This window comes from Esox lucius, chromosome 13 (genome assembly GCF_011004845.1).
Source record: "Esox lucius isolate fEsoLuc1 chromosome 13, fEsoLuc1.pri, whole genome shotgun sequence".
In the NCBI taxonomy this organism is placed as follows: Eukaryota; Metazoa; Chordata; class Actinopteri; order Esociformes; family Esocidae; genus Esox; species Esox lucius.
In genome coordinates this window covers 15,223,494-15,247,507 of record NC_047581.1, presented here as the reverse complement: position 1 = coordinate 15,247,507, position 24,014 = coordinate 15,223,494, and the positions used below count along the sequence as shown (strand labels likewise).

General features: G+C 44.7%; 1 protein-coding gene across 1 annotated transcript in view; it reads right to left on the bottom strand.

Annotated features, from left to right (window-relative positions):
- rimbp2 (RIMS binding protein 2) overlaps positions 1–24,014 on the bottom strand; it is a 111,959-nt gene that overhangs the window by 72,455 nt on the left and 15,490 nt on the right. Inside the window, exon 3 of the mRNA XM_034296399.1 lies at positions 22,665–22,808. Coding sequence (XP_034152290.1) covers positions 22,665–22,808 — 144 coding nt within the window. The remainder of the gene's footprint in view (positions 1–22,664; positions 22,809–24,014) is intronic.

The window sequence follows — 24,014 nt, the reverse complement described above, 5'->3', positions numbered from 1 at the left end:
AGGAGAGTTTGTGGGGCAGACTCAGATCTTCTCCAGGTCATCTCTCAGGAGAGGCTTGCCAGGCAAAATATAACCCACGAGTGTGTAGAACCTGAGACGTAGATCCAGTGGTTTATAGTGTAAAAGACAGCTGATATATCTAGGAAGATAAGAACAGAGGAGAGAAAGTTAGGTTGGGCAGCGTGAAGAGCTCCTGTGACAAAGGAGATTGTTTTGAGGAGATAACGGGAGAGTTTGCCAAGTTCTGCCCACTTAGGAGTGTGGAACAGGAAAGACAGAAGAGATAGAAATCTGACGTTTTTGACATCAGAGGGGTCAACTGGTGTGCGAGGGACAAGTGGACTTAATAGGATGAGTCAGTGAGGTGCGGCTGTCATCAACCTTCTGTTCAAAGTTGTTGACAAAGTAATCAGAGGGCAAGGAGGTTAGAGGAGACGGTGGCAAATACTTTCCTGGGGTTAAATGAAGAGGTTTGAAAGGCTGAAGTTATCAAATGTAGCTGATAGAAAGGACAATATGGAACGGAAAAGGGAGTGAAAGGATGAGGGAGTAATGGGATGAGGGAGTTATGGGATGAGGGTGTGATATGATGAGGAAGTGGTGGGATGAGTGAGTGATAGGATGAGAGTGGGATGTGACTTGCAGTCAGTCACTTAGCTACATAGTAGGGAGAGACAGCTGAGCCGAAAGGGGACATGGTTTGTGGAGAGGGAAGAGAGTTAAAGATGAGAAGGATTTTAGTAGATGGTAGAGATGATAGGACAAGAGAGGAGAGGGTGGTTTGAGAGAGAACTAAGACTGCAACAGGGCATTACCACCTTTGGTAGGGACTGAATGGCTAAAGACAGAGAATAAAAAAACAAGACCAAGCAAGGAATGATCAGAAGACTGTAATCATCACAGTATAACACCAAGTCAATTAAACTTCAGGGATATCATTCTGACCAGTGAGGAAGCATAAGCAATCGTGAATCAATGTCACCTGTTTTGGTGCAAATGAAAGTGACAACAGGTGTACTGGAGAGGAAACAGCAAGACAACCCCCAAAAAGGGAATGGTTTTGAAGGTGGTGGCCACAGACAATTGCTCTCTCCTTTTCCTTCCTGACTAGTTTTGTATTTTCTAGTGTCCTTGTCACTACCTGCAGCCCATTCAGGTTGCACAGATAGTCCAGCTCCTCCAGGATGGTACATCCACACGTGCCTTTGCATGTACGTTTGCTGTGCCTCCCAGTACAATCTCAAGACCATGGTGGAGATACCAGGAGATGGGCCATTACACAAGGAGAGCTGGACAAGGCCGTAGAAAGGCATCAACCCAGCAGCAGGACCGGTATCGGCTCCTTGGTGCAAGGAGAAACAGGAGGAGCCCTGCCAGAGCCCTACAAAATGACATCCAGCAGGCTACTGGTGTGCATGTTTCAGACCAAACTGTCAGAAACAGACTCCATGAGGGTGGCATGAGGGCCTGGCGTCTTCTAGTTGGACATGCCCTCACAGCCCAGCACCATGCAGCTGGATTGACATTCACCAGAGAACACCAGAATTGGCAGCACCAGCATTCGCGCCCGTTCTCTTTACAGGAGAGAGCCGGTTCACACTGAGCACATGTGACAGACATGAAAGAGTCTGGAGACGCCGTGGTGAACGTTATGCTGCCTGCAACATCATCCAGCATGACCGGTTTGACGGTGGGTCAGTGATGGTCTGGGGAGGCATATCCTTGGAGGGCCCCACAGACCTCCACGTGCTAGGCAACGGTACCCTGACTGCTGTTAGGTGAAATCCTCAGACCTTTTAGTCAGACCTCACACTGGTGGAGTGGACCCTGGGTTCCTCCTGGTGCAGGACAATGCCTGGCCTCATGTGGCCAGAGTGTGTAGGCCGTTCTTGGATGACCAAGGCATTAATGCCATTGACTGGTCCTCACGTTCCCCAGACCTGAATCCAATTGAGAACCTCAGGGACGTAATGTATCGGTGCAACCGATGCTGCCAAGTGGCACCACATACTGTCCAGGAGCTCACTGATGCCCTGATCCAGGTCTGGACCCCCCAGGACACCATCCGCCATCCAATCAGGGGCATGCCCAGGCATTGTTGGGAGTGCATACAGGCACGTGGGGGCCATACACACTACTGAGTCACATGATAAGTTGGAACAGCCTGTGAAGTTTGAATCCAGCCCTCAATCGGTTGGTGATTTTGGCTTCCATTGACCGTTGTTACGTCATTTTGTTCCCAACGAATTACACAATATACAGTAAAGATTGGATCTTTAATATATTTAGTTAATCGAGACCCGATGTGTGATTTAAGAGTTCTCTTATTTTTTTGAGCGGTGTACTACAAAAACACAAACCTATAATAACCCTGCTGCCAATGGTCTCCTAATCACTATGTCCATCTCTGTGAGGGATGCTAAAATTGTTGTTTTTGGGAGATGCTTTACAAATTGAATATTAACTAAAAATAAAAAATAAACCACAAATAGTTTAGCAATAATTGTATAACTAATTTGAACAAATAAAAAAAGCCCCCTGCACACAAGGATTAGTAACTAAATGTTATGTTTCTATTAAAATTACAAAAATCTAAGGTGACCCATTTCGAGACACAACTAGCTTAGTCTACTTCAAAGTCATTTCCTGCCATGGTATAACACCACCAATTGTTGCAGAGACCATGGAAGACTAACAATGTGCTTGAATGCATATTTCATGGCACAGTAGGCATAGCATAAAACACTTTTTAACAAGAAATAATATTTCTCCACTCCTGCAACTGCTTTACCCTGAAAGAGGGAGGAGCAGCACAGTTTCTCGTCCTTGCAGTTAGACTTACTGACAATTTGTATGCTGTTTAGTTGTCAGACACAGTCAACCGACTGTTCCAAACTGCGGCTTGTCAAGTTTTTTGTTGTATAACTTTTCCCAAATGCTTTACTTGAGAATTTCAAGATATTCAACTTGTGATTAAGGACCTCCCTTATTGCCGCAACTCCCAGCGGACCAGGAAATCTAATGTAATCCTTATGCGTCGGAGGGAACACAAACCCAAGCCACCAGAAAGCCTTGCTCCAGGCAACCCCATTTGATGAATAATCCCCCGAACCCTTGGGCAAATCATCAAGCAGGATTTGAACCCTGCTCTCCCTCACTCTGTCTCTGCATCAGAGTCGCTCTCATCACAGGCTTGTGGAGGGATTCAGAGGGAGAGAAAACATTACAAGCCCTGTCATGAACACAATAACTCCCATCCAGACGGCCCTGGCCAGATAAGCTGATTATGACACAAAATATTAGATGCTGTCCTATTTGTTCTAAACCAGCGTTATCACACTGTTTCTGGCAATGTAAATGCACTGATAGCTAAAACAGAGGAAGATAAGGCATCTTTAATTAACGTCAACTTCATTAAGTTTGCGGGGAAAAAATCCCCAATCTCTAGAACTATGTTAAACGAAATTAGACTTTTTCATACGCTGGCATTTGATTTTAGCTACGGCTCCAGTAGCAGCAGATCCACCTCCGATAGATTATTCTGTAGTATTAAAATTCCCATCAGGAGAGTAAGCACTGGCTGTAGCCTCATAGGAAAGCCTGCTGCTCAGGAGAAAATGCTTAACTGATAGCAAAAAGCTCATTCACTGCTGTCTCCCCGTTCATTCACTCACTATGTTGTCATGCCCATGACATGCATACAGACACAGACAGTGAGAGGGACTTGGGGCTCTTCCAGACACATCGAAGGTCATGTGACTGCGTGGCGGAGGTGGAGAAGACAGGCAAGCCGTGTCTCGCTTTAATCCTGAGCCAGTTGGATCTACAGACTGTCTGCACTTCAACTAGGGTTGGAAACAGAGATGTGCAGAAGAAAATCTTATTTGAATATACCAAATTATCACCACTAGTTTACAGCTTCTTAGAAATGGACTTACAATTACAGTGTGGTAAGCCTTCAATCTTTAAATGCTTATCTGTTAATGGAGCAGGGTCAGTATCTTTGGTGTTCACAAAGATATTGTCATGAATCAATAAAAAAAAACACAGCGCCATTCTAGCTAGTGTATATTTTTGCAGATTATCATTTTGCAAGCTTTGGGCAAACTGTCTCATCCATTGTGTCTAATCCACTACAGACTTGAGTGAATAGCCAGAGGGTTGGCGGCGGCCCCTGGCTGCTTCCATCCAGTCTGAGTCTCAGTGGCAGCAAGGCCCTGCCAGGCCAGACATTCACATTGCTGCCTCAACCCTCAACCCAACCAGCAGCCTGCCTTGTCCCTCACAATGTGTGTTCCATTACTGAACCTTCAAGAATTGACACACCAGAGAGTGAGAGGGAGGGAGAGGGGAAAATGTGAAGTAAGACCTGACCTGAAATACACTGGGCCCTACCTACAGTATAGTTCCAGATGGTCATGGCTAGAAGCAGGCAGGAACCTGTTAAATTACGAAATGATGTATTGGTTTCCCTGCCCTGTAAGCAGGTACGACAGTAATCCATGCTTTGCTTAAGTTTCCCTGACACGGTTTCCAAATGCCAATTGTTTAGCATTTGCGGAACAAATAACAATCAAGGCATGGGACCAATATTATTGTATCAACATCATCCGATTGTGTACAACCACAAATAGCTCACCAAAGTCAATTATATATTATTTGCATGATTTATATTTATTAACATGATAAATAAAGGTTAACATCGGTCCTCGACATGAAAGCATGAATTGCTGTCTTGTACAATTTACAGGGTTAGTAAACCAATATGTGACTGAATCATTATTTAATGGGTACTGGATGAGAGGTCTGGGTCTGGCCAGAGAGACCAGGGCTGTAATGGGAACCAGGTGGCGCACAGGAGGGGATGAAATGCCACGCGGTCAACCCTCTGTAGCCTGGCACGGGCTGGGACACGAGCAGAAGAAACAGACGCCACCACCCCCTCCGCCCATCTGGGCCTTGCTAGACTGAGATGCTCCCGAACTCTCCCTCCACTTACTCACAGCCAAATGACTACAGGACACTCCATTACCGGACAGACGTTACCTGATAAGAGGACAGAGAGTTCCCGCTGCTTCCCCTGAGCCAAACTGCAGACAGGGCAACTCTGTCAGCTGACACAGACTTAAATCAGGGTTTAACTCCCACAAATGGTAGCGCCAATTTGCTAAGTACCGTCTGGATTGGTGGAAGGAAAAGTCCGGGCTGTCTTGCCTTGTCACATTTTTGGTGGTCATTAGTCAGGGGTGAACTCACCCCAAAGTGCTTTGGTTATGCCTGGCCACCTGGTTGGGTGAGCAGTGAGATAAGAAGCAGAGCAGCTTGACAGGATGCGCTTTTGGGGACGCATGTTCTAATGTCTGACTCTCCCGAGCCCGCTGGGAGTTGCTGCCATGAGAAAAGGACATCATCATGAACTGAGCAAAATTGAGGGGAGAAGGGGTGAAGAATCTTGGCCAATTAAGCTAATGGGGTGAAACATACATATAAAAAACCAACACACTAAACCACACACAGTGGATCACCATGCTGACGCTGAAATGAAAACACATGACAGAGCCTTGTGACTGCAGGGAGGTTGAGGAAGGCAAATTCAGAAGCTAATTATCTCTCTGTGTGTTTTGTCCGTTAGCTTCCTCCCTTCGTGGAAGCAACATAGGCGATCAGAAGACCTCACCTTGGGTTCTATTTTGGGCTGCTATTAAGGCGGTGCTAGTGTCTTACAACTTCAGCCTGTCAACACCAGGACACCAACGCTATTTCCACACCTCAAAATATGTCTAAATATTTGAGTAGTGCCTGTAGTCCTAAATCCTAATTTCAGGAGGCAGCGATGGAGAACCAAGACCAGTAAAAGTGGCAATATTTCTGACATACCCTCAAACATTTAACCCTTACTACTGTAAACTTTACTATTATTTTAACAAGCTTCATGATCTAAATAAAATGATCTAGCACAGACAGGATCTTGAGTAAACATTTACAAAAAGATGCAATACTTTGCATGCAAGTCCAATAGCTGAGTAAAACCAGAGTCAGTCACACAGGCGTCATAGTCCAGCATTAGCATATAAACTAAAGGCCTCAGTGGATGACTGGAGGACTCAATTGTCAATATGTTCACTGGTCCTTATCCAAAAATCTGAGAGGCAGACGGAGCTTTGATTCCTGCACTCCAGGGAGGAGATAAACAAGAGAAAAAGTGCCCAGAGTCTTACCTGCCAATCATTTAGTTACTGATTCCATTCACAGCCCAATTGTCACATCCACTTAAAAATAATAGAAATGTAGAATTGAAAGAGAAAATTTTAAGTTATAAAAACTGTGGGAAAGAGAGAGGATGAAGGTAAGGAAGAGGTAGGACAGGAAGAAAGCAGGTTGTAGTCAATTGAGGGTTTCAGGAAACAAAACATGAGGTTTGAGAGAAGCATATGGATTGTTTTACCATCTTATTGTTTTGTTGGCAGCGATTACATCAGATTACCCGAGAGGTGTAATTTTTTAGGGAGTAATTATCTGATCCTTGGAATGTCAAGGTGACTCGCTGCGGGTTAACTAAGAGGCACAGACAGAAGATCTCCTTTAGGAGAGTTCCTGAAGTTGGGTCCCAATGTGACGTGACTTTGGCCAGAACACAACCCCCATCCTCTGAGCTGTCTGACTTTCCCTAGAACAGACAATCTGTACCAGAGAGGCTGAGTGTGCATGGAAATGTCTTCCCAATGCTTCCGCTCTGAAGCCAATCCTTTCACTTCAAATCGTCCCATCTCTGGAAGTAATGATAGTGGATAAGCTATTAAATCCTACTCCAGTAGAAAGCCTAAATGATCGTGTGCTGCGCTTTGAGCTAGTGTGAGATGTCAAAAGAGGAATTGTCTGCACAATAATGGACTGTCAGTAGAATGAACTGAGAGACGTCCTGAAAAAGGTCTCTCTGTGTTCTTCCACTCACTCACAGTCAGTCATATCTCTCACTACCGTCCGGAACTGATTGCAGTGTAGTGTTAGGCTAGTTAAAACGACCCATATGTATACATACACTGATACCCAAACCATGTACTTCTAAACCTTATCTCAAGATATATCATTATAATCAGGGTTAAATTGGGCAGGAGTCAGAAGGAGCTGAGACCTTGGGAGGGAGCTGAGCTTTCACATTTTAGTCATGACTGGAAAGAAGAAAGTAGGGCTCCCCAATTCCCAAATCCCACTTTAACTCCTGATTACAATACCCAATAAACAACAAATATTCTAATGTGCTAACCGCATAATGGCTGGTAATGTCATGATGATGGGATTAGCTGTGGATGTAAAGCCCATTATGTCTGAGATGGCTCCAACCCATTGGACATTCCTGATGCTGCTGTAGGACCTGGCCACTCCTCCCTGGGAGGAGAAAGACTATAAGATTCAGAGGACAGAGACATGCATTCCTCCAATCATCAACATTTTCTGGTCCCACTGTGCAGGTTTAGTACCGGATATAGTCCACCACAGAAGACATCCTGTTGGATCCAACAGCTGAAATAGCATCACGTGACGTGATCAGGAAGTCACGTAAATCAAGTGTGAGAGCAACCCCCCAGGTAAGTAATTACAATCTAAACAATATTTTAAAAAATTAAGACACAAAAAATTGCAAACAAACAACGTTCATGGTTTGATAAAAGCCAACGAAACATTTGAATTTAGCGACGTTTTCCACCACCGTTAAGCAATGCATAAACAACAACCCCTGTTTATGCATTGTAGACCTGACACTGTTTAAAACATCTACCTTTTAAAATTAATCAATACAGTTGGTTATTTCATTAATCAATTCCAGTCCTGTCCTCCAGAAGACCTAGATCACAAATTCTGGATGTCCCACTTCCATGGCATCGGGTTTATGGAATTATATAGAAAACAACTTTTGATCTGTTCCTTCTAATTAAAACGAATATAAAAATGTCTTGCATCAAAAAAAATCTCAATATCTAGGGATCTGAAGTGTCGGCACTGTACAGACTTTGTCACAATGAAAATGACCGGTACATTTTATCAATAAAAGAAGAATCAGTGAACCATCTCTTCTGGTACTGTCCAGTTGCGGCAAACAAATCAAGTTCAGAATTGGTTTTTGGGTCATGGTTAGAGCCCTCCCACTATTCAGGTTGTGAGTGATGTCATTTTGTAGAGCGCAAACTTATATCCAGGGAAACAGTGGCCTCTTCAGAACAAATAAAGTATTGCAAACAAATATCAGTCTCTTATCTGTGAATAAATCGGCAATACAAATTTATCGGTAAACTGCTAATAACGGCAGATGAAATCGGTCAACCAATATATCGGTCGAGCTCTAGTCATGGTATCTCAACTGAGATGAACATACAGATAATACTGACTGCTGATCTAAAAAATCGTGGTGAATCAGTGGAAAATATGGTTATTCTCTTAGGTAAAAATCAGAAGAGATGTAACGACTGGGAAAGTTCAAATATTTAGTAAAGCATCACATCAAGACAGAGAAATATATTGCAGGTGGAAAGTATATCTTGGTAGTGTACTGGGAAAGATGGGCTAATTTCTGGAATGTGGATGAATGGAGTTAAAAGGGACTCCAGTTGAGTGCTGGGACCCCTTTTGAGTTCAGGCATTACTGCATGGGGCTGGGTTGGGATTGGCTGCAAAAAAAAAAGAGAAACATCACATGACAAATGAAGGCTGTTTATTCAGCTCTATGGTTGAATCACCAGAATTAGTGCCATAAGTATGGGCAGTGAAATGCGTTTTCCTAATAGGAGCTCTATCAGATTTATGATCCAAAAGGTTCACTGAATGTCAGCAGTAACACCATGCACTTCCCTATGTTCAGTCACTATTGTCTCTTGTCAAACAACATATATCCACTAGCTCTAAAGAACTGAACTGAGGCGAGGGAGGGAGGGAGGGATGAGGACAGAAAGCGAACATGGGTGTTGCAGAGAGATAAAGATACTGACAGAGAAAGAGTGCAAGGACATGACGAAAGAGAGGGGGGGAGAAAGAATGAGAATATGAGAAGGAAAGGGGTCCTGCAGGCCGGAGGCTGGATGCACACACAGAGTTGCATAACAGTCCTGCTCACATCCCTGTGTGAAAGCCAGCAGCCAGCCGGAGCTCATCCACATGCAGCTGAAGAGACCACTCCAGCCTCCAGGGGCCGACGCAGAACGGGAGCTATTTCAGAGAGCACATGCACAGGATGAGAGGGCCTTGTTGTGACACAACGAGTAAAGAAATTGCCCTATCTTCGAAGAAAAAAATAAAAATGAAGTGCCAGTCAAACCCTGACTGGCATGAGGGGGCGGGACCATAAAGACGAACGGTGGTGAGGGGGCGAAGCCGAGGGCAACGCAAACAACCAGGAAGACGTAAAAGCCCCGGCCCGGCACCAGAACCGAACGGGCGACACTGAACACTAGGCAGATTTCACCAGACGTGTCTGCTTTATTAGGACCATGATAAAAGGGAGGTAATGAAGTAATTGAAGCCATTAGAAATCAGGCTGCGCTAAAGCAGATACAGTGTTACGTAATGCAACTTGAAGCCCGTGGCATTGGACTGTGCAGCGTGGTAGAGTGGGGGAAATGGCTGCCTGGCCTGGTGGGGGTTTCTGTTGCACATACATGACCATTAAGCACGCTCAGCCACTTTGCTAGAGAGAGAGAGAGAGAGAGAGAGAGAGAGAGAGAGAGAGAGAGAGAGAGAGAGAGAGAGAGAGAGAGAGAGAGAGAGAGAGAGAGAGAGAGAGAGGGAGGGAGTGCAGTGACCTGAAGGCAGACGATCAACTCTACACTGGAGCACGTGAGAACTGTGTGGCAGGCAGCAGTGGACAGAAGTCCTGGTGAATGTCACAATGTCCTACTGGTGGTGGGACTGGACTAATAAAAACACAGAGGACACTGGTTAACAACACAACCTCAGTACCAGTACCCACATGTCAATCTCCTACTGTCCTGGAGGCCTGTCATTTGAACTGATCCATGCTTGTTGAACCCAGGGAATTAGCCATTCGCATTCATTTGCATTCACATACTTAACGCTTCCTAATAATAAGCAATAAATATGCCTGATAAATGTTAATGCATTTGTAAGGTGCTACAATACAGATAACAGCATCTGCTAACTGAATGAATAGAACTGCCCTCTGGGGTTTGTAGAAGACATCAGCTGCCTTTATCCCTGGAGGAAGCCACAGTGTGTGTGTGTGTGTGTATGTGTGTGTGTGTGGGTGTGCGTGTGTGTGTGTGAGTGTTCATACCGTATGTTGGAAGAGCAGGAGAAAACACTATGTCTTCACCCCCCCCACCCCCCTCTCTGGGGCAGTGGAGGAGAGCGTTCTGCAGGGGTGTGGGGGGCGTGTGTGTGTGTGTGTGTGTGTGTGAGTGTTCATACCGTATGTTGGAAGAGCAGCTGAAAACACTATGTCTTCACCCCCACCCCCCCTCTCTGGGGCAGTGGAGGAGAGCGTTCTGCAGGGGTGTGGGGGGCGTGAGTCATCAACAGTGCAGAGGGAGAGAGAGATGAAGAGATAAAGAAAGAGAGGGAGCTCAGAGCAGCAATGCAGCAAAGAAACACCCCATATCCCGACTGGAAAAAATGAAAAAGGGGCTAAGAAATGCAGAACGTTCCGGCGTAAAAGACCAAAGAGGGGCAAGGATGCAACCAACCTCCCAACGCAAAACAACCAACCGGCGCAAAGAAACACAAAACACTCCAGAGTAAAAGACCAAAAAACGAATGTAGAAACACCCAACATCCTAATGTGAAATAAGAAATAGGGGCAAAGAAACATCCAACATCCCAATGTTATAGAACAAAACGAAGAAAAGAAAGCCTTATCAAACACTGTTCAAATAATATGTCAGCTCACAGATAATCAACAGCTCACAGGCTGAACAGATACATAACCGCTCAAAACAGTACCAGGCCGAACGGATACATAACCGCTCAGAACTGGTACCAAGCTGAATGGATACATTACCTTTTAGAAGTAGAACAAGCCTGAATGGATACAAGATCTACGTAACAGCTCAGAACAGGTACCGCATTTCTACGTAACAGCTCAGAACAGGTACTGCATTTCTACGTAACAGCACAGAACAGGTACTGCATTTCTACGTAACAGCTCAAAACAGGTACTGCATTTCTACGTAACAGCTCAGAACAGGTACTGCATTTCTACGTAACAACTCAGAACAGGTACTGCATTTCTACGTAACAGCACAGAACAGGTACTGCATTTCTACGTAACAGCTCAAAACAGGTATTGCATTTCTACGTAACAGCACAGAACAGGTACTGCATTTCTACGTAACAGCTCAGAACAGGTACTGCATTTCTACGTAACAGCTCAGAACAGGTACTGCATTTCTACGTAACAGCTCAGAACAGGTACTGCATTTCTACGTAACAGCTCAAAACAGGTACTGCATTTCTACGTAACAGCTCAGAACAGGTACTGCATTTCTACGTAACAACTCAGAACAGGTACTGCATTTCTACGTAACAGCACAGAACAGGTACTGCATTTCTACGTAACAGCTCAAAACAGGTATTGCATTTCTACGTAACAGCACAGAACAGGTACTGCATTTCTACGTAACAGCTCAGAACAGGTACTGCATTTCTACGTAACAGCTCAGAACAGGTACTGCATTTCTACGTAACAGCTCAGAAAAGGTACTGCATTTCTACGTAACAGCTCAGAACAGGTACTGCATTTCTACGTAACAGCTCAGAACAGGTACTGCATTTCTACGTAACAGCTCAGAACAGGTACTGCATTTCTACGTAACAGCTCAGAACAGGTACTGCATTTCTACGTAACAGCTCAGAACAGGTACTGCATTTCTACGTAACAGCTCAGAACAGGTACTGCATTTCTACGTAACAGCTCAGAACAGGTACTGCATTTCTACGTAACGTAATGATCAAAGCATCCTTAGACAGCACTGAGCAATGCACGACTGAATGAGAATGAGGGATGTGACCTTCCACTGATATATGTGCTCAGATGACTGTAATGAAGACAGCTTGGTAAGAGAGAGGGTAATCAGTCCCCGTCTCCACATTAAGAGTTCCCTTTGGTCCTGTAACATACTGCCCTTACATGAGTGTCCAATAAATATTTCCCTGTGGACACAATCATTTTATAACACGATCATAGGAATCAAATAATGGGTCAGAACATTGTGCAGATTGGATCGCCATTTTGAATGAAAAATATTCCCAGTGTAAAATTGACAACGATTTCTCTCCGAGGGATTTTGAAGTTTAATTTAATTAAAACTAAATGTAAATTTGACAGCTGGTAATCCCCATTCTCCTTCTAACTCCTTCTAATCCCTGCTACCTCTCCATATCCACGACACGCTCAACGCTCGCCTAGGTTTCCTTATCTCCTTACCTTCAACCACACACACAAGATCCCTCATCTCTGCCCTCATCTCCTTTTCCCTGCGAATCCCCGTTAACGTCAGCTTGGAACCAACACGGAGGTAAGTAACCTAATCCTCCAGGTCAGATGTAGTCTGCTGGGCTGACATGCCAACCTCATTGATTCAATTACTGCACGATGCCGGTTGTCCAGACATCCTAAAATGCCAGACGCCCCACCAGCAGACATGTGTGTTATCACTGAGACTGTGTTTGACACAGCAGATGAATATGGTTTCACAATAGAACTACGACCGCAGTGCAAGATTGAACCCTTTCCAAGGGGAGGTTATTTTTAGAACAACTAGACCAAGACTGGTCCTAGAGTCTTTAGAGTAGCTTTTAGAGCGGAACATTACTGTGAAGGGTATCTAGCCACAAACAGCTCCATATATTTAATATTATGATGTCTTAGCGGTTCACTACAACAGGAAGCTAGTCATGTTATTTACTGTAAGCTGCTTTTGTAGTGAAAACGCTGGATTTAAAGGGGGATTCAAAATTCCGGTCTTCTCCATTTAAAGCAATGGGTAAAAAAGGTGTTTCGACCTCCTGGTCCTGTATATCTGCCCTTTTCTCATCTCTATTTAAAGCCGGCTGCATTCCCTCTAAACCCTGTCGTTGCTCAAAGCTAGTGTCAGGCCTCTAAAACTAGCAATTCAATGCAGTGACTCATCCCACATCCCTTTGTCAGACGTCAGAGACCAAAATAAAAAACCAAAGTACAAACGGAAGTCCTAGCTACGCATGCCATTTATCGGACTTAGTAGTCAGGTCTGTTCAGTGCCCACAGAGACACTGTCCTGGGAAATACACCATTGGTACTCAGATGTTTATTTTACATTTAGACTCTCTGATCTGCTCAAAACCACAGACACAGGCACACACATACACACAAGGACACCCCCTTTATTTTGTATTTTGAGTGGCTCAGGTGATTGAAACATATTCAAAGTTAAAGCGTCCAAGGGCCAGGGAAGCTCTCTTTAAAATAAAAAACACAACAGAGCAGTGTGAATCACAGTCCAATGAACAACCAGCCAGAGCGGTGTGAATCACAGTCCAATGAACAACCAGCCAGAGCAGTGTGAATCACAGTCCAATGAACAACCAGCCAGAGCGGTGTGAATCACAGTCTAATGAACAACCAGCCAGAGCGGTGTGAATCACAGTCCAATGAACAACCAGCCAGAGCGGTGTGAATCACAGTCCAATGAACAACCAGCCAGAGCGGTGTGAATCACAGTCCAATGAACAACCAGCCAGAGCAGTGTGAATCACAGTCCAATGAACAACCAGCCAGAGCGGTGTGAATCACAGTCTAATGAACAACGAGCCAGAGCGGTGTGAATCACAGTCCAATGAACAACCAGCCAGAGCGGTGTGAATCACAGTCCAATGAACAACCAGCCAGAGCGGTGTGAATCACAGTCCAATGAACAACCAGCCAGAGCGGTGTGAATCACAGTCCAATGAACAACCAGCCAGAGCGGTGTGAATCACAGTCCAATGAACAACCAGCCAGAGCGGTGTGAATCACAGTCTAATGAACAACGAGCCAGAGCGGTGTGAATCACAGTCCAATGAACAACCAGCCAGAGCGGTGTGAATCACAGTCCAATGAACAACCAGCCAGAGCGGTGTGAATCACAGTCCAATGAACAACCAGCCAGAGCGGTGTGAATCACAGTCTAATGAACAACCAGCCAGAGCGGTGTGAATCACAGTCCAATGAACAACCAGCCAGAGCGGTGTGAATCACAGTCCAATGAACAACCAGCCAGAGCGGTGTGAATCACAGTCCAATGAACAACCAGCCAGAGCGGTGTGAATCACAGTCCAATGAACAACCAGCCAAAACGGTGTGAATCACAGTCCAATGAACAACCAGCCAGAGCGGTGTGAATCACAGTCCAATGAACAACCAGCCAGAGCTGTGTGAATCACAGTCTAATGAACAACCAGCCAGAGCGGTGTGAATCACAGTCCAATGAACAACCAGTCCATGAGCACCAGCCAGAGCGGGTGTGAATCACAGGGCCAATGAACAACCAGCCAGAGCGGTGTGAATCACAGTCCAAATGAACACCAGCCAGAGCGGTGTGAATCACAGTCTAATGAACAAGCGGTTCACGAGGGAGCGGTTCACGAGTCAGCTCCTCGCTCTCCCTTGCAGACACACTAGCAGCCCTCTTCGCCCTTTCTTTCCACCCAGACAGCAATCTAATTAAGGAACGCTAGATTGAAGCCATCCCACCTTCTGATGGCGTTAAATTAGATGTTACAGATTTGGAAATGCAATCTTTGACGTGGTGTTCTGTCCGCTGTGACAGGGGCAGACAACTAGTTTCTACAGCAGGATGATTTTTGGCAGAGCAGATAGTTGGAGGGGGGAACACAATTATAATTGTCCTAAAAAAGTATCTATAAACAGCCAATTGACCACAGCAAAGCCCAGAAATAGATTATCCATTTTGTGGGAGTACTTTTATTTTATTTCTGCTGAACTTGCTCTGTTTTTTATATACAAAAAACATATTGATTCCTGATTGCAGGTGTCTGCAGATGGGGAGGTGTGTACTCTACGTGTTGTTGGACCTCACGTGTATGTGTTGTGTGACTTCATGTGTATGTGTTGTGTGACTTCATGTGTATGTGTTGTGTGACTTCATGTGTATGTCTTGTGTGACTCCATGTGTATATGTTGTGTGACTTTGTGTGTATATTTTGTGTGACTTAGTGTGTATATGTTGTGTGACTTTGTGTGTGTGTTGTGTGACTTCATGTGTATGTGTTGTGTGACTTCAGGTGTATGTGTTGTGCGACTTCATGTGTATGTGTTGTGCGACTTCATGTGTATATGTTGGGTGACTTTGTGTGTATATTTTGTGTGACTTAGTGTGTATATGTGTAGGGTGCATGGCATCTCCAGGGACCCTCACATCCATGCCACAAACTGTTCGCCCTCCTACCATCAGGCAGGTGGTAGAGGTCTCTTTGTTCCCGCACCAGCAGGCTGAGGAACAGCTTTTCTCCATCTACTGTAACCCTGCTGAACTCTGTGACCCATCACTAACCATACCCAACCGCCCAGCGCATAGTACTGCCTCTCAGGGACCTTGATGCACTACTCCCTTGTACTATTGGACTCTGACACTGCCTTGCAAAGTATGTTCTCAGTAGTTACATGTACGTGTCTACCTCGGGAACCACATTGCTTCTATACCTGCATTTCAGTTGCACATACCACCGGCACCTTCAATTTGCCTTCACTGCACATTTAGAATTACCATTTGCACTGTATTTGCCCTCATTGCACATCTATACATTCCACTTGTAACATACATTATACTTAATACTTGTACATTTCCTGACCTCTTCTTCTGTTTGCATTTCTGGTTAGATGCTAACTGCACTTTGTTGTACTGTACTCGTACTGTTCAATGACAATACATTTGAATCTAATCTAAAAAATGTGTTGTGTGAATGTGTGTGTATGTATAGTCTGACTGTGTGTATGTGTTGTCTGGCTGTGTGTGTTTGTGTTGTGTGGCTTAGTCTGTATGTGTTGTGTGACTTAGTGTGTATGTATTGTGTGATCATGTGTGTATGTGTTGTCTGACTGTATGTTTATGTATTGTCTGACTTAGTGTGTATGTGTTGTCTGACAGTGTGTGTATGTGTTGTCTGACAGTGTGTGTATGTGTTGTCTGACCCTGTGTGTATGTCTTGTCTGACTGTGTGTGTGTGTGTGTTGTCTGACTGTGTGTGTACGTGTGGTGTGACCCTGTGTGTATGTGTTGACCTGACTGTGTGTGTATGTGTTGTCTGACTGTGTGTGAGCGTCATCACTCTACTTTTAATGCCACCCATCCAGCCTGGGGGCCACAGTGAAACCTCCTTGTGTTGCTATAGAAGCACATGGGTTAGTAGCACAGTCATTGCTCAGTAATTTTTTTATGAATTGCATATTGTGGCTTCTATTCATTTCTGTCTGAAGAACACCCTGCAAATGCATAGACACACAAAAGCACAAACACACACAGTGTCAGATCTTCTTGGGAACGCCATTATCAATATTTATGCAAAGGCTGAGTCCATGAATCTTAGAGACTGGTCAAAAAAACTATTCTGGTCTGCTACATATTTTAATCTCCTTATGAGGGACACATAACCCCTGCAGAGGCCAGAACAGAGGCTGAAAGATGTGGGTTAAATTATCCAGGAGCTTTTTCATCCGTCCTGTCCCAGCAGGAGCATGGCCCCTCCCCCGGCCCAGCTGGTTCAAACCACACCAATGATCTACCACCACTCTGAAAATGTGGAGAAGACAGCCACAAATGACATGACAGGTTGTCTTGACATGGCTGCGAAAGCACACATTATCAGCATTGAGCACATGTGCATTATAGATGAGGCCGAGGAGAGGGGGGGGTTTCAGCAGGATGATATCAGTTACCGCTAGGCTCTTTCTGTCTCTCCCTGCCTCTCTCTGCTCACCTCTGCCCCTCTAACTCTCTGCTCACCTCTGCCCCTCTATCTCTCTCTGCTCACCTCTGCCCCTCTAACTCTCTGCTCACCTCTGCCCCTCTAACTCTCTGCTCACCTCTGCCCCTCTAACTCTCGGCTCCCCTCTGCCCCTCTAACTCTCGGCTCCCCTCTGCCCCTCTATCTCTCGGCTCCCCTCTGCCCCTCTATCTCTCTCGGCTCCCCTCTGCCCCTCTATCTCTCTCTGCTCCCCTCTGCCCCTCTATCTCTCTCGGCTCCCCTCTGCCCCTCTATCTCTCTCTGCTCCCCTCTGCCCCTCTATCTCTCTCTGCTCCCCTCTGCCCCTCTATCTCTCTCTGCTCCCCTCTGCCCCTCTATCTCTCTCTGCTCCCCTCTGCCCCTCTATCTCTCTCTGCTCCCCTCTGCCCCTCTATCTCTCTCTGCTCCCCTCTGCCCCTCTATCTCTCTCTGCTCCCCTCTGCCCCTCTATCTCTCTCTGCTCCCCTCTGTCCCTCTATCTCTCTCTGCTCACCTCTGTCCCTCTATCTCTCTCTGCTCACCTCTGTCCCTCTATCTCTCTCTGCTCCCCTCTGCCCCTCTATCTCTCTGCTCACCTCTGCCCATATATCTCTCTCTCGGCTCATTTCTGCTGCCCTCCCTGCTTCTCCCTGTTGCTCTCTCTGCTCCTAAATGTAGGAACTGTAGGCTACAACGAGCCAGCCACCATGGGGGCTCCATACACCATCACTGCTTGTCTCTATTAACGCGTGGCCCTGGAACAGCCCGCCTGCCATGGTATGAATTTGTCACTTGGCTAACAGGCTTATGAAAGTGAAATGAAAACTGAACTATCTTGTTAAAACCAGCTCCATTATTAAAAGGGCACATTCATTCTGAAAGATGGAAAAGTGAGCCCCCAGAGGATATGAATTTGAATAACCTCAAAACTGTGATTGAGAAACCAGGCATTGCTTCACCACCAGCACCAACGTTAGCTACACGCGTACATTTGGTGACTTTATATACGCAAAAGAAAACAAACACAACCCACTACATAAGATGTCTACATGAACTCAAAAAACACATTCGTAGATGTGATACTGTAACGTGCGGTATCAGGTGATGAAGGTGCGTGGTCACGACTGGCTGTCCTCTGGCAAAGTGACGTAGCAACAGCAGGCTACATGTAACTGCCTCTTGAATGAGATTGGAGAGGACTCACTCTGTCTCTCTCTCTGCTGTGTTCTTTATCCGGCACGACACCAACCTTACTTAAGGCAGACGTCCCCTCCTGCAATGACGTTAACCTAAAAGAAATGCAGATCCGAATACAAATATGCAGTTCTAAATACAAAGCAGTCAGGTTTCGGGATAGGCGTAAAAAAGATTCTAGAGTCGGAGAGAGCTATGGAATGAAAGATAAGTCCATCTTCAGAGACCGAACAGTAGCACAGTCCCAAGTCCTGGGCTGGCTGCTCCAGAGCATTAATAACGAGTCTAATTAAATGATGGCAGCAGTGGCGGCCTGTAGAGTGGACAGCACACCACTCTAATGTCATTACTACTCATGTAAACATGGTCACGGGGAGGGCGGCCCCCCAGTCCTGAAGCCTGCCCTGCTCCTCACCACAGTCAGCGGCAGTGAGGAGGAAACTGCAGCCCTGTCTGGGTCTGGGGGTTCTGATGCAGCAATGAACAGCGATCAGAGGGAATTTATGCAAAGCATTATGGTACAGGAAGAGCGGGGACACACATTCAGCCTGTGTCTGAGCACAGCCTTCTCTGTCCTATTCTGAATAAGAAATTTCAGATTTGCTGCTACCGCACACAACAGAATGCCTTTCACACAGGAGTGCTGCATTCATTCGCCTTCCCAAATGCTTCTACATCATGGGCGGTTATTCAGAGGCTGATGATTAACATGACTGTAAGCAGTATTGATGCTATGACTGTAAGATAGCCTTCAGAAAAAAAAAACAGTATTGGGCAATAGGTTAGAATGCTCTGGGACTGATGACCAATCAGAGAGGATGAGGTAACCACAGGGACATAGATACAGAGAATAGCAGTCATAATATACAGCTGAACAGGGCCACACAGCAGGAAAGGGATTCGCAATGACAGTTTCACTACAGCAGGGTAGCCACTAATAGCATGGAGAGTTTATAAACCTCAGCCGTCCAAGAGAAAGCGTTGTTTTTTCTTAGAGATCTTGACAGGGATGTTTTATGGCAGTCACATGTTTAACTGTCAGCAGAACAGACAGCCATGTACACGAAGAGCGAATCTTTGCTAACATGATGTCTGTGGTTTGGCTGAATGTATCTCCATCAAAAGTGTTTGGGGCTAATGGAGCTTACATTGGAGGTAGCTCACGCTCGGTCCGTTTTTCATTAACACTTTACTTGTCTACCACGGGAGCATCCAGTATCCAGTATTTCTGATGCCACAATAATCATCTTCGAGTATATAATCTGCTGATTTCCACTTCAGGGGGAAGGCATCCCACCTGTCTCTTTCCTGTTCCTATCGACTAATTTCTCTGTTGACTGACTGATGTGAAAACAAAAGATTAATGACATGATAGATCTAAGTAGACTTCAGGCATATTAGTTTCATAGTAACTTCCAAGTAGAGAGGGCAAAGGTCACACTGTATCATTGTAATCACTGGAATCACACTGTAAAAATTATTGTGCATTTAGAAGGCAACTACTATATCCGCATTTGTTTTTTGTGTATTTCAAACATAAGTTATTTTTTATTAATAATATATATATACTTTTAACAAACACTACTGCATGATGTCCGTAAAGTCAATTATATACAAATAATTTGATCAGTTCCAAAATCCATTCTCCTTTGGACTATTTCAAGATATAATTGGAATCAAAATGCATTTAGTCATTTTTGCCACCAATCAACACAAAATGTATGACCAAGTGAAAATCTAAAAATTAAGTTAAATAACTTACAAATACAAAACACAAAATCATTAATTGCAAAAGGATTCCCCCCCCTTTGCTATGACATGAGAATGAGTTGTGATGCAACAATTTTCTATAGTCACATAATTAGTTGAATAAAGCCACATGTGTGCAATTAAAGAGTTTCACATGATTTCAGATTAAATCCCTAAATTGTTTTGTACAATTCCTAACAAAAACTTAGCATTAAGACGAAGGAACGTTTAAAGCAAATCTGGAAAACAGAAGGTTAGTCAAAAGCACCAATCAGAAGCAGCGCTTGACTTGGGATAAAATAAGTGCAGGAACAGACAAATCGCATATTAGTATATGTTCATCAAATTTGAATAATAAGGCTTGTTCCACTAAAGTAGACTATCCCAGAAGTATCAGACGACTATTTTGCCAAAAAAGGAACCGGAGCACTGTTTGCCTAAAATTAGAATTACCGGAACGCCGTTCCGGGCCGTTCCAGCCCGAGTCAAGCACTGATCAGAGCATATAGGAATTCATATAGGAATATATAGGACATTGACTGTCCCCTGGAGCACAGCAAAATGTAATTATCAAGAAATACAGGGAATATGGAACATCACCCCATCTTACACCAACTACTATGAACTTCAGGTATACAGTTTCACATACACACCACAGAGCAGAGTAGCTGATGTGTAGCTACATTTCCCAGCATCCTCCACAGCAGAGTTGATGATGTATACCTACATGTCCCAGAATTCTTCACAGCAGGGAAGCAGCTTTTCATCATGTATATATTTTATGAATCCTCTTTCATGACACATTAATGTACACTCACCTAAAGGATTATTAGGAACACCTGTTCAATTTCTCATTATTGCATTTATCTAATCAACCAATCACATGGCAGTTGCTTCAATGCATTTAGGGGTGTGGTCCTGGTCAAGACAATCTCCTGAACTCCAAACTGAATGTCAGAATGGGAAAGAAAGGTGATTTAAGCAATTTTGAGCGTGGCATGGTTGTTGGTGCCAGACGGGCCGGTCTGAGTATTTCACAATCTGCTCAGTTACTGCGATTTTCACACACAACCATTTCTAGGGTTTACAAAGAATGGTGTGAAAAGGGAAAAACATCCAGTATGCAGCAGTCCTGTGGGCGAAAATGCCTTGTTGATGCTAGAGGTCAGAAGAGAATGAGCCGACTGATTCAAGTTGATAGAAGAGCAACTTTGACTGAAATAACCACTCGTTACAACCGAGGTATGCAGCAAAGCATTTGTGAAGCCACAACACGCACAACCTTGAGGCGGATAGGCTACAACAGCAGAAGACCCCACCGGCTACCACTCATCTCCACTACAAATAGGGAAAAGAGGCTACAATTTGCACGAGCTCACCAAAATTGGACAGTTGAAGACTGGAAGAATGTTGCCTTTTCTAATGAGTCTCAATTTCTGTTGAGACATTCAGATGGTAGAGTCAGAATTTGGTGCAAACAGAATGAGAACATGGATCCATCATGCCTTGTTACCACTGTGCAGGCTGGTGGTGGTGGTGTAATGGTGTGGGAGATGTTTTCTTGGCACACTTTAGGCCCCTTAGTGCCAATTGGGCATCGTTTAAATGCCACGGCCTACCTGAGCATTGTTTCTGACCATGTCCATCCTTTTATGACCACCATGTACCCATCCTCTGATGGCTACTTCCAGCAGGATAATGCACCATGTCACAAATAATTTCAAATTGGTTTCTTGAACATGACAATGAGTGCACTGTACTGAAATGGCCCCCACAGTCACCAGATCTCAACCCAATAGAGCATCTTTGGGATGTGGTGGAACGGGAGCTTCGTGCCCTGGATGTTCATCCCACAAATCTACATCAACTGCAAGATGCTATCCTATCAATCTAAAGAATGCTTTCAGCACCTTGTTGAATCAATGCCACATAGAATTAGGGCAGTTCTGAAGGCGAAAGGGGGTCAAACACAGTATTAGTATGGTGTTCCTAATAATCCTTTAGGTGAGTGTATATTACAGTATGTACATATTCATACTATTTGAATTTACTGTACATAACCAAATAACCTAAAATGTGTTGTAAAATAGTGTTTTTCAAATATTTACAATAAGTAATTTAAGTAAATGTACTGTAAATACATATCCAAATAAGACCTAATTACTTGAAAAATCATATAAAGTAATTGAAATCCAGGTCTAACACACACGGCTTAACCGGCTCTCATAAAAACAAGCAGCACCCTGAGAGCTAATCGATGCAGCACTTTTAAACTGAACCACAGGAGGATATCAGGGGAAGCCTGGGGAATTACAAGCAGTCTCCACTGTGAACTGACAGCCTCTGATCAGCCTGAGGACTGAAGAAGACGAAACACCCCCTCCCCTCCCTCCCTCCCCAGCCCACCCTTCCCCCCTCCCAAACGCTCTGTGTACTCCCTCTGCCATGCACGGTGTAGTTGGCAATGGGAGATTGTACTGTGATCTAAATGACCAGATATGTATACTGTGGCTTTCAAACAGATCTACAGCCTTGACGTTTTGACTATAGCTTTGGCAGTGAGGAATATTTCAGCCCCAACATCTCAGAGACTTGTTAGACCATTCGAAGACCGTCTCTAAATCCCAAACCCTCTACCCACACCAAACAGCTAAATGAGCAGTCAAATTACAGTATTAAAATATTTAGCCTCTTGCTACTCAAAATAAAGCTCTCCCACCACTGTTCCAGGTGGAGACAGGGTGTCAATGACTCACCAGTAGTTTGTGCTGTAGCCTGTGTTGGCTGAGAGACCCAGGCTTGAGTTTCAGGCTGTTGTCCTCTAGAAGATGTAGTCTATCCCCACGCTGACCGTTGGGCTGGACGTCTGGAAAATGGAGGGGCACCACTTCATTTCTCAGCTGCCAAGGAAAAGATAATAATTTGTTGAAAATGTGTGTCAGGGTCATCTAAACGGTTCCACCTAGTCAGTCATCATGCACATCTCTTAAAACGCCGGTATTGTTCATGTCCGGTCCATAAAACGGGCGTCTACTGCTCATGCTAAGGATCCTATCAAATATGTTGTTGCTGACATACAGGACAGCCCTACTAGCCCACATGGTAGTGTCCCCCATGTCAGTTCAGTGGGTTATAGAGAAACCCAGGCCAGGACTAGCAGGTGGTCTGAGTGGAAAAACAACCTGTCCTGCTGCTGATGCTAGGCTAATTATGAGCTCCAGTACGTCTCCAGTTACAGCACACACAGGATGGAGTATAGACTGGACCACCTGCACATCTGCTGCCTTGAGCAAACACACAGCTCTAAAGACATCTGACTATTATGCAAATACAGTACACACATGGCTAGAGAGCCTAACGGGCAAACACACACACACACACACACACACACATGCACGCACGCACACACAAAAAGCAAAGGTTAACCGAAGGAGAAATAGTTGATACATGAGAAACAAGTTGCCAGTGAAGGCATTATCTGAAGAGAAGTACTAAAACAACCAGAGGTGAAATCAATATCCTACTGACCATGAATAATACTCAGTCATGCCGGTAACATGCTTGAAACATCATGCAGATATTGTCCACTAAACCTCAAGGCCTCAGTGGCAGAGATGAAATGGGGGAAATCAAAACACAAATACACATCAATAGTGCAAGCAACACTAAGTGAACTATTATTTTCTGGTTTTCTATACAAATTTTTAGCTGTTCAATTAGGGATTAAGATCTTAATTCCTCATTGCAGCAACTCCCAGTGACGTAGTCAAACACTGAGACTGTCAAACATTGAGATGTCGGCTCTGATCGCTGGTCAAACCTTTCTGAATGTCATAACAATGCTCACTTAATGTGGAATTATCTTCTGGTACCTGCAGGCTTGGAGCCAAAGTGCCTTCTCCGGGCAACAACACCGATTGACTCACGATTGAACCACGAGGAGTCAATAGAGCGTAACTAGACAAGACGACCCTTTCCAACATCCTAGGCATCCAACCCAGATGGTGTTGAGACGATTTTCGGCGACCTCTGCAGAACCCCTGGGTACTGTTAGTATGCCGCAACCACAATTTCAAGTTTTATTTATAATTTGAACGAGATACGCC